This window comes from Micromys minutus (assembly GCF_963924665.1).
Source record: "Micromys minutus genome assembly, chromosome: 10".
Lineage (NCBI taxonomy): Eukaryota > Metazoa > Chordata > Mammalia > Rodentia > Muridae > Micromys > Micromys minutus.
The window spans coordinates 65,552,973-65,564,369 of record NC_137979.1 but is presented as its reverse complement, the minus strand read 5'-3'; the positions used below and the strand labels follow the sequence as shown (position 1 = coordinate 65,564,369).

The window sequence follows — 11,397 nt, the reverse complement described above, 5'->3', positions numbered from 1 at the left end:
GCCAGGATTACAGGTATGAGCCACCACACACAAAACAAACTTGTTTTCTTGAGACAATGTTTGTGTACAAGGCTAGTCTATCGGGGTCCCACACAATGCAGCCTTGGCTAGCCTGGAACTTGCTATCTAGAGGAGGAGCTAGTCCACACTTGTAATGGGAAGGCTGAGGCAGAGTATCACATAGGCAGCCAGCTAAGGCTGCAGCCCCCTTCTGTGAGGTACACAGGAGAGGCTGGCCATGTGGCTGCCACAGTGGGCACTCTCCAAGCGCCAAGCCTAGGGTTTGACCCGACACTGTAGAGACTAAAACCCACATGGTCTAGTTATTAGGGATTCTGGAGTTTTATAAATCCTTGGGCGTCCATCTTGCATTACACTTTCTACATGTAGCAAGTTATTTGGCAAACTCGATGTCTTCAGGGATGTCCACAGACTGCTCATACCTATGACAGGATCCACCGGGCTGTGGTCCCTGAAGTACGCTGGGTTTCTTCTGACCCAAGCATCAGTTTTACTCAGAGCTGTGGTCCTGGTACCCCAGCTGACACCCTGTTTCTGTTTTCATACTTGGAACACTCCTACGTCCAGCCCAGGTCTCTCACTACAGACCCCAGGGCATCCTTATTTCTTCTATGCTTGCTGGCCAGCGACCGACTGCAGGGGACTGACTCTAGAGACTGACTTTCCTCCTGCCCACTGTCTAAGAATTCTTCCCATGGGCTCTACCCTGTAAGGGGGTCCTGACTTAGTAGACACAGAGGTGACAGCATTGTCCTAAGCGGTGAACGAGCTCAAAGAACTGCCAGCCCTCGAGTGGGTGAGGAGTGTGCGGGGAAGACAGAAAAGCCTCCCAGGCCACTTGGTTTATTAGATCCTGAAGAGAGATGTAGGCAGTGCCCCTGGGCCCACTGCCACCTCCTGGGTGAGGGCCTGGTGCTGAGGGGACTATGGGAGGCAAATGGGCACAGGGCCAACCTAATGTTGATACACACAACCCCATTTGAGAGATAACAGGCTGCTTTGAAGCCGAGGGATGGTGAGGGGTGACCCCTGCCATACAGGAAGACAGGTCCTGGGAGGACACAGACAATGAACCCATCATAGCCACACCCCCCAACTCTGCCAGCATGACCCCATGGCCCTGGGGAGCCAGGCAAGGAAGGGCACAGGTGTGTGAGGGACACAGCAAGTTCCTGATGGTGGCAGGAGGGTTCAGCAAAACTGACCATTGAAGCAGCCAAGGCTGCATGTAGGAGGTGCACCAGGGAAGCCTGGACACTCTCTCTGGACTTCACTATCATGACACTTGCTGGCGATCTGTGCTGCCCGCCAGCTTGCTCCCTCTCCTGAAGGCACTACCTTCCAGAACACGGCACGGTGGTCCCTCTCGTGAGAAAAGTGCGTGCGTGCGTGCTCTAGTCATGTGGTAAGCAGAAGCTGTCATGGGCTGTATCCTGCCACACTACCCAAGCTCTGGATAGAAGCTGCTCAGTGGGCTTGCCAGGCAGGGCAGGGTAGCAGCCAGGGAGGTGGGGACAGTGACACCAGCCGGGCTAGACCTCTTCCGAGTGAATCATCGGGTGGGAAGACAGGGCAACCCAATGGGGAGAGCCTGGGAGCAAGTAGGGCAGAGGTGCCACTTCAGTGGGGCCAAGACAGGGTCAGAAGGCATAGCCAGCAGCCCAAGGGTGGGAAGAACAGGAACCTTCTGGGGATCAGCATGGGCCCAGGCCAAGAAGGAGGGGAGCCCACACCCTTCCGGCTCTTCCAAGGAACTCAGACAGCGGCTGAGAACGGCCCAGGTGTCCCTGGTGATGTCAGGTTGGCACTTTAATACCAAAGTGCTTCCTCAGCTGCTCCAGGAACATGAAGGTGAGCACAGTGTGGGGGATGAGTCGGATGCCCGCAGGAAAGAGACCCTGGGTGGAGACACCAGAGGGAGAGATGTGATCCAGGGAGATCCACACCAGCTGCTGTCCCATTGCCCACCATCCTCACTGCCCCAGCACACCTTAAAAAAGGCCTGTGGTCCAAGCTTTGCTGTCTCCATGGCACAGTGGAAAACGCCCTGCAAGGAACAGTAAAGGATGAGGCTGGAGAGATGGCTCAGTGGTTAGAGCACCGACTGCTTCTTCAGAGGTCCTGAGTTCAATTCCCAGCAACCACATGGTGGGTCGCATCCCTTCATAAAAGGAACCACCCTTTTCTGGTGTGTCTGAAGATAGCTACAGTGCACTCATATAAAGAAATAACTTTAGGGACTGAAGATTAAAAGCCGCATTGGCCAAGTTGATGGACTGCTCAGATAGCCCAACCAGACTGGCTCTCAAGACACCGGCCAGATCCTACCATTGTGTGGTGAATGGCTTCCTCTGTGAAATAAAACCAAGGCCAAGGCCTTGGAAAAGTACAGCCCCACCCCCAGGCAAGTGCTACCCAGAGTTGAGCAACTGCAAAGGAGCGAGGACAACTGCCTTGTCTCTGTGCTCCCATGCCCCAGTGGGAAGCAAAGCTGTCTCCAGGATAAGAGTACAGGGCTGAGAGTGAGGAGGTCCCCAAACATGGATACAGACAGCAGGATCCCCATCCAGCCCTGGAGCACATCTTTACCTGATACTCGCCCTTGGAGTTCATCAATCGAGTCTTCAGCACATCCAGGGGCTGGCACAGAAACGTGGCACACCCGCCCTGGGGAGGAAATTTGTCAATGGTCCTTTGTGAACGCTCACTGCATGTCTTCCCACGGACCACTTCAGAAGAGCCCCTCTCTCCATTCCCGAGTGTCCCAGGGCTGCAAGCCCTGGGTCTCCAAGAGAGGTGACACAGGAATTACCTTGGCCTGGGCTAACTTGTGAACTTGATTTCCCGATGCAGCTTAAAAGAGGCTGTGTCATGCTCACCCCACGTGCCCCACCCCCATGCAGGGCACTTACCGCAATGAAACTGGAGACGAAGTGGGTGAAAATATTGTCACGCAGGTACCCAGTGCTGAGGACCAGCTGCTTGGCCTGGTCATAGCAGGACAGCTGCATGTAGAAATGGAGGCGGTTATGGCCAAAGAAACCCCCAAAACCGGGTAGAGTAGACAGGGTCCACATGACAACATTTGACAGTGAGTGAGGACCAGCTGTCACCTGCATCACCACACCTGGACATGCAGGCCAGCTGTCACCTGCATCACCACACCTGGACATGCAGGTGAGGATCTGCCCCAAAGTCAGACGTGTGCCCACCCTCCCCCAGGACAGCACGAATCCCCCATGGTTCTCAGAGCTCACTTCTGTCATCCTTGAGGATAGAGACCAGAGGTCATACATGTTTGTCCACAAGCCCCGTTCTGCACAGGACCCCTACCTGGCCCACAGTGACGAGGGCCCCGCGGCTGGATGCCATGGTTGCTCCAGAGAAGAGCTTCTTCAGGCCTTCTGCAGGAGGAAGTGACATCAACTTAGACCTCAGGCCACCCCAACATCACTCTTGACTGGCCGCCCACCCTGCCTGTTTCCTCTCACCCCTCACCTTCACGGGCTACACGGTAGAGACCATCCAGGGCATGGGCGTAGCTGTGGGTGACAAAGACCGATGAGGTTTACCATATCCCACTGTTCTGCAGGGAACCCCCTGTGGGCCACACAATTCTTGCAACAGCATCATGCTCAATGGTGTGGCCTGTGCTACAGAATGAGAGTCTACCCCAAAATTAAATAAAAATAAGAAACTAGAAAGTGAAGGAAGGAGGGAGAAAGAAAGTGAAGAAAGGAAGAAACCGGACCAGCCTAGTTTTGGTGGAGGACAAACCAGGACTGTAGTTGATATCCTGAGCAAAAGGAACAGCCTGGATCCCCACAGGCGAAAGAAGAAGTGAGACAGTTCAGACTGTGAGAAGGGACACACATTGCCAGGAAGGGCAAGGGACTGCTGCAGAAGATGCAGATTCCGAAGCCCCATGTGGTGCCTGGGGCTAACCTGGACTAAAAGGAGGGAGAACCTTACTACCTCAGGCTGCACAACCTTCTCTCGTGTGCCCTACCTCATGGGCTTTGAGGCTTGGGTGCACCTGCATTCATAGATACCTACCTAGGGCTATCCTCAGCTACAAAGAGGCCCAGCTCTACGTGATAGCCCTGGTGTCAGCAGGTTCCAGCAGGCAGGTGTGAGGACTAACTGTTTAGTGAGGGTCTTCCCAAAGGAAAGGACATAAATGTCTGAGGGGACCCGGCAACAGCCCCTAGTGACCCCAGGGTGATTGTGTGTGGTAAAGTCACCAGCTTCCTGTTCCATATGACCCATGAGCAAGTCGGGGAGTCATGACTACACGACAGCCGAGCTGTGCATGTGTGTGTGGGGTGCTCCCTTGACCTCTCACCTCTACCCACCACCCGGCCAAAGCCCACCGCTGCTCACTTTCGGCGCTGGTTCAGGGGCAGCTTCATGTCATTCTGCATCCTGAAACAGTAAGACAGGCAGGGATGGGCGGTCTGTTAGATATGTATTAGCTCCCACGCCCCGGGCCAGCTCACCGCCCAGGGTCAACAGTGCTGGACTGCCGACCCGAGTTCAGGGAAGAACCACGGGACTTGGTTAAACCCAGACTTAGAGTCTGACGGCTTGCCCCAGGCTGAGTGTACTGCAGAGTCTAGGAGTGACTGGGCAAAGGCTTGCTGCTTAGGAACGGGAAAGCCCTTGATCTTGGGGGATGAGAGGCGCACACAAACCTGACATTGACCAAATCTGCTGGGGTCCCCACGAAGCCTCCAGTTAAACCTGTAGTGATAAAAATGTCAGGACTCGATAGTTCCCTGTGTCCTAGGCCTTTGCCCGGCCCTTGCCCTGACTACCCAGTGCTCACCACTGATGCCGCCCAGCGACACCTTGCTGTAGAAGGGGAGAGGCCCCTGGCAGTCCTTGGCCATGTAGTCCCGCATGGTCTCGTAGATAGCGAACCGAGTCAGGGAGTAGGTCATCTGGGGAGGGGGCCTGGCTCAGAGGACTGGGCACTCTACCCAACCCTGTCATCATTCCATGGACTTTGGGGACACCCAGTGTCCATTCTAAAGCTTGCAAGTAGCCAAGCCAATTCACAAACCCAGAGGAGCTGTTCCCAGCCTCAGTTTTCCCTTCTGAAACCGGAAGGCAGGTCCCCGCTGCACACCCACCCCGGGTCTCCTCTGTAATAAATTGCTTAAAGAAAGTAGCTGAAGCTCCCTAAGGCTCCTTCACAGGACTGAGCCCCAGAACCAGCACCTGAGAGGCTTGTTCTGAGACTTAGGAAGCTGATGTCAACCAGAGAGAAAGAAAGAACTTTTCAGGAACCCTGTCAGAGAACCAAGACTGCGTGCACGCACCTGCCTGCACAGCGAGGCACTCAAGCCGTTGTAGAGCGCCAGGAAGCCGTCAGTGCGTACCACCTGCAGTGCCATTCCAGTCATGCGCAGCTTCACCTCCTGTTGGGTCTGTAGATGCACCTGTGCATAGGCAGGGAGCCCATGTCATGTCCGCGGGGAGCAGAGCTCTGACCCAGCCACAATTAGAAACAAGGTTGCAATGAGCGGGCTGCCTGGGCCTCCATACATACTCTGCAGAGGTAATTGTCAGAATCAAATATTTCCAGGTCTGTACTCTGTGGACTCAGTGCTGTCAGCATTCCTACTGGGGGGGAGGAAACCAAGGCAGGGCAGTAGAAAGGTTCCCAAGTACCTAAGGCTGGTGGGGTGTGCCTAGTCCCGGGGTCTGTGATTGTTCCCCTCTTACATAGTTGTGACAGTTATGGCCCTCAAGGCCTTATTCCACTCTCCTGTCCTGGTGGCCTGAGGTCAGGCTGAGGATCTTTGGCCCCCTGACCTGACCATTCTTGTATCAGCCCTGGTACCGATTCCAAAGAAGCCTGTGCACAGCCAAATGTGGTCCCAGGAGCATGCTCACACTCATGCAAAGAAGCGACAGGGAAAGAGCAAAGATGCTGAGCGGAGAGGGCCAGATGCTCAGCCAGTGTCATCCTCCCGTAGTATGCAGACCAGGAGGGACAGAGGTAACATGGGCCCACCCAAGGAACAGTGGCTGCGAGGGTACCAGTTCCTGTGCATGTGAGGACCAAGTCAGGGCAACGTGGGTAAACCAAGCAAATTCAGAAAAACCTTTTCAAAGCTGACAAAGTAGCTCAGGCATGTGATCCTAATACTCGGGTAACTGAGGCAGGAGGATGATGAGTTTGAGGTCAGTCTGAGGAGCAGTAAGATCCTGTCTTATTAAAGCAGACACCATACACGTTTTCAAATGGTCTCTGTGAGCAGTCTTCATTGGAATACCCTGACCTGAACACTGTAGACTGGCAGGGGTCCAACAGCGGTCAGCCTTGCTGTTCCTCAGGGCAGCAAGAGAATATCCGAGTGGGGGTGGGGCTGAGAAGCAGTGAAACCCAGAGGGAACTTGGACAATGAACAACCACCTGGGACTTTTATGTCTGTCAACACTCAAAAGGACTGCCTGGCAGTGAGGTGAGTCTCCAGGGCCCATGAATGGGTTAGCCATCTATCCTGACCCCCTCGAAGAAAGCTGCAGGAGCATTCTGTAAAGAAAAAGAGGGTCAAGAAGCCCCTCCCAGAAAGTCAATAGCTTCCTCTTCCTGTTAGAATACCTGCCAGAGGCAATGCCCTGGGGCTGGACCTGTGTAGGTGGCTCCCAGGAAAAGTGAGGTTTCAGTCCCTACCTGTACCCAAAGGCCAGCATTCTTAGTAATTCGAGTGAATGTGCGTGCCTGGCCTGAAATCCCTGCACATGGAAGGTAGAGGCAGGAGTCCAAAGCCAGCCTTAGGGGCATAACAAGTTCAAAGTAAGCCTGGGCTACAAATAATAACAAAGCTATTGCCTTTTTTAGGAAATTTAGTCTCTGAGAGGAAACAGAGACCAGCCCAGAAGCCTGTCCACAGGCTGAACAGAGTGGGTGAGATCTTTGTTCTCTGTGGTAAAACAGAATCAGCGAAAAACTCCCCAAGAATGCCCCCGGGGAACAGGAAGAGAGCTGTCTTAGTTTTCCCTATAACCATTTATTTTTAAAGGAAAAAAAAAAAGCAAAAAAAACAAAGCCACGTGTGTCACTTGTTTCTTGCGGTGAGACGGCCAATCTTATTGGGCAGAACCCTATGAACGCAAGGTCTCCTAGCTTATTTATGACGGAGCTGATCCAAATATAGCAACCAAACAAGCGGAAGCGATGACCGAGGTCACCTAGCCCATTGACTTCATTCCCACCCCTCAGCCCTCACAGTAGGTGTTGCTAAGCACCCAGCGGTGAAAGTGCTCCGGTGTGCAGCGACTAGGACGGTCTTTGGGTCTCGACACCTGTGCACACGCCAAGTTTAGCTAGAGTTGTCGAATGTTTGTGGCCAAGGAACGGCTCAGAGTGGCAGAGTTCACATAAGTATTATAGCGCTGAGCTGAAACTGGACAGCCATCTGTTATGACTGGGGGTGGAGGGGACTAGCAGGTAAGCCGAGGCGCGGGATGTCCCCTGAGACTTAGATGTCTGTCACCTGCGGATGCCAGCTGCAGAGGGTCCCCGGGGATTTTCCACCGCTGCCTACGGCGAAGTAAGCGTAGTGGCGCCCGTAGGCCCAAGGCCAGCAGCGCAGAGCGGGGCAGCCGGGGCTCAGGCCGGCGTAGGCGTCACCGACGGTAATTACCGGGTGCGCAGTCAAGCGGCGGCCGCAGCAGGCGCCTTGTAGGCGCCGGGCACGGGACGGTCCCCAGCTCCTAGAGCTCACGCGCGCGCGCGCTCGGCCTTGAGAAACTCAGCCTCACCTTGAGCAGGTCTAGCGGGTGCGTGCAGCAGGCAGCTCCGCAGGAAGCCAGCCCCCCAAAGTACCAGCGAGACGTGCGTGCCTCGGCCATGGCCAGAGCAGCAGCGACCTGGCCCGACCCCGGTCAGCACCGCAACTCCGGTCCCAGCCGCTTGACGCCCGGTTCAAAGTGCTACCGAGCGCCCGCGCCCGGTACAGCCAATGCGCCCGCGCGGCCCCAGGGGCGGGGCCTATGGGCTCCGCCCGCCGTCGGCCTGGAGAGACTCCGCCTCTGGTCTTAAAGCGACAGCACGAGGAGCAGAACTAGGAGATCCGCTGGAGTCGACCGAGAAACCTCTGGGGCTAGCTCATGACCACCCCCACTCTCCAGATTATGGCTTTGGTCTCAGTTCCGAAGGCGCTCTGCCATTTTCAAGTCATCAGAAGGCTGGTTTCCTACCAGCACCCTCTAGCCTTAGCCTAAACTTGTGTTACCCAGGCGAAGGACATGTGCTGCAGCCGTGGACCTCTGTCCCCCATCCCCCTCCAGGGCCCAGCCCCCGCCCAGATGTAGAGGGGGGATGGAAACCTTCTTGAGGCCAGCTTGCAAATTAAATAGAAATCAGGGACAAAAGGCTCTTAGTAAAGGGTAGCAATACTCCTCCCCCACGCCTACACTCAGCGAGTCCCTGCCAAGTGCAACTCAGCTCAAGTCTTGCTGTGGACACAGCCCTAGGCAGCCACCATGGAGAGGTTTCTGGGCTGTGAATTCTTCATGGTTACTGGCTCCGGCTCCTAGGAGGCAGCTCCAATCTGCCTGGTCTCAGAAGCCCATCTCTACCTCCCGACAATGGGCAAAGAAATCCACACGTGCTCCTAGTTTGAGGGTGCACCTGCTAGGTAAGGTAACTTCTAAATCCCAAGGCTGCTTTAAGTCTGGCTAAAATAAGACACGTGTCCTGGCTCAATAACTATGTGAGGCAAAAGGCAAAGTTTACATACACCTGACAAACAGCTTCAGGCCCCAACTGATACCGCTGAACATCCAAGCAGCAGCTATCCAGCCCTGCCAACCAGTGCCCACCTCTGTTGTCTAGAACTCTAGGTGGCCTCCCCTGCCAAGATATGCATTGTTATAGCACCAAGGTTGTGTGATACAAGATCTCCTGGTGTCTCACTTGGGGCTGTTCTGCCTTGGCATTTCTCCCCGTGTCCAAGAGCACTCTACACTGGAAGAAGCCTGTAACAATGAGAGAGTGAAGGGCCCTTCCCACACTGGATCCATTCCTTTCCTCAGCAGGTACAGGAGGCCTGTATACCTTGGGTCAAGGCAGGTCTCCAGGTGCTGACATCTGATAACGTGGCAGGGCCAGTATTGGGTGGAGAAATGAGTAGCCAACTCCTCAGCTGGTGTGAGACCAGCCCTACCCAGAAACTGAGAAGTACCAGGTATAAATCACCAGGCACAGCAAAGAGGTTAGAAGCTAGAGGAAGCCTGGTTGGTGTCCCACTGAAGGGATCTTTGAAGCTATGTGTGAGAGCCATATACAATAGGACCAAGGGTTAGGGTCCAGAAGTAGGCCCAATTGTCACACATCATGGTTCTGTCCAGTTTCATTTGGTCCAACTCCAACAGCAGTCCAATAATGTTATCAGAATGGGGGTGGACTGGGCTACAGATGTATACATATGTAGTCTACCCTTCTTTGAGAGTTGAAAACCATTACTGGCCAGAAGACCTTAGTCCACAGGAGAAACCTTACAATGTACAGGACAAGGACAAGCCCCAACTGGGAAAAGTAGGCCAGGAGCTAAGGATTTGTTTTATCTTTAAGACATGATCTAGCATGCAAGCTTTCAGATTGGCCTCAAACTGTTGGGAAGGCAAACCTCAAACATGTATACAGCATTCTAGGGCCCACACGTAATCTGTAAATGGCACAGAAAGACTGAGATGGCCAGTAACATCAAGGGGTCAGTCAGGGAGGTACCTTATCCACCCAGTTAAGACTCAAAGATGTTGGTCTTGCTTTTTAGTACTTGGGAAGGTGCTCAAGAGCGTACACACACCAGGCCAAGTGTTTTACTACCAATCAGCACAATCATAAACTAGGGTTTATAGCTGCCTTCAGATCTCTAAGTGTATGGTCGGTCCACAATCACTGAAGTGAGGTTAACTTAATGGCCAAAGAGGTCAGGGTCATCCCCGACCTTCGCACATCTGTCCTCAAGCTCAGAAAACATGGGTCTGAATCACCCTAGCACTGATTAGTCTCTGGCCTGGGCTGAGATGGTACTCAGAGCACATGTGAACTTTTCAGGCCACAGGACAAGTCCATCTTGAGTTCTTGAGCTCATCTGCCCCAAGTGGTGGCAATATCAGGCAAGTCATACCTAGGTTTCCTGATGGCCACCTTGGTGGAGACAGCCCTGAAGTGCTGCTCGGCAATCATTAACTAGAACAGTGTGGCCAGTAGCAATCTCCAAGGCCGGGTCCAGTGTTCAGTCAGGGAAGCTGGAGTTTCCTAGTCATGTAGGGCAGAGTGGACTGGCTCATAGCTGGGTGGGGCTGCCAATTGCAAGGCAGTCCTCACAAGGCAACACTGCCATCTCCTGGTTCTTTACAGAACTACAAGTAATCCCAACAAACTAATGCCAGAGGGTACCTTCCTTCAGACACTGAACATTTGGGCTTTGGTCAAAGACCAGCTGAAGAAACTTTTCCTCTCCTAGGCTCTGCTCAGAGTTGTGGGAACAAAAATGCCTGCCCCACACTCCACCTTGGGGATGACTCAATCCAGGCTTGGTCAGGGTCTTCCAAGACCTGCACGCACAAGCCTCTTCTCCCACCTTGCCCCAGCCCCGAGCCCTCCAGAACTCCCATTTTGTACATTTAAGTGTGTTTATCACTCTATGGACAACCATCTTGCCTTGGGTATTAAGAGTTAATAGCTCTGGCTGGAAAGATGGCTCAGTGGTTAAGAGCAATGACTGCTCTTCAAGAGGTAGAGTTCAATTCCCAGCAAACACATGGTGGCTCACAACCATCTGTAATGGGATCGGATGCCCTCTTCTGGTGTGTCTGAAGACAGCGACATTGTACTTATACAAAAAATACTTAAAAAAAAAAAAAGTTAATAGCTCTGTCTCTACCCACCCCAGCTGGTAGAGACTACCTTGGTAGGTTGGGCCAGAATTACACTTTGTTACTTCTAAAACTCCAAGTATATGTTGGGCAGTGTTGACACACAGGAAGCAGAAAGCAGGCAGATCTGAGTTCAAAGCCAGCCTAGTCTACAAAGCAAGTTCCAGGACAGCCAGAGCTACATACAGAAACCCTGTCTTAAACAAAGGAAGTATCTAAATGGAAATTCCCCATCCAAACTTCAAGATACAACCCCTCCCCTAAACCCAGTTCCTTATTATGCTGTAGGTTTGGGTGGACACAATCTATTATGGGGTACCAAAGGACAGTGCCCTCCCCAAAGAATAGGATGTGACGTATGGCTGCAGACCCCAAGCAAGCCCACCAGGGATAAACGGCCCGGCAACACTCAGGACATACACACGCGTCTAGGTGGCCTTTATGTTACCTGCACTGGGCACACAACACTCACACAAC

At 53.4% G+C, this 11,397-nt stretch overlaps 1 protein-coding gene across 2 annotated transcripts; it reads right to left on the bottom strand.

The window, feature by feature from the left end:
* Positions 1 to 814: 814 nt before the first annotated feature.
* SLC25A10 (solute carrier family 25 member 10) lies at positions 815 to 8,012 on the bottom strand. Of its 2 annotated transcripts, none has more exons than XM_080922991.1 (11): positions 7,798 to 8,012; positions 5,346 to 5,465; positions 4,850 to 4,964; positions 4,716 to 4,764; positions 4,405 to 4,446; positions 3,520 to 3,563; positions 3,355 to 3,425; positions 2,934 to 3,026; positions 2,611 to 2,688; positions 2,012 to 2,068; positions 815 to 1,919 (listed from the first exon to the last, which is right to left on the bottom strand). In XM_080922991.1, exons 1-11 carry the CDS (start codon positions 7,885 to 7,887, stop codon positions 1,818 to 1,820), a joined length of 861 nt encoding a protein of 286 aa, XP_080779117.1. In that variant the 5' UTR covers positions 7,888 to 8,012; the 3' UTR covers positions 815 to 1,817. The 2 variants fall into 2 exon arrangements, with proteins under 2 accessions (XP_080779117.1, XP_080779118.1); XM_080922992.1 differs by having other exon boundaries at positions 7,862 to 7,997.
* Positions 8,013 to 11,397: the final 3,385 nt, after the last annotated feature.

Coding starts and splice junctions, on each gene's coding strand:
- SLC25A10 (XM_080922991.1), bottom strand. CDS start 7,887: ATGGCCGAGGCACGCACGTCTCGCTGGTACTTTGGGGGGCTGGCTTCC. Junction 5,466..7,797: donor ACCCGCTAGACCTGCTCAAG/GTGAGGCTGAGT, acceptor GCCTATGCACAG/GTGCATCTACAGACCCAACA. Junction 1,920..2,011: donor GACCACAGGCCTTTTTTAAG/GTGTGCTGGGGC, acceptor GTCTCCACCCAG/GGTCTCTTTCCTGCGGGCAT.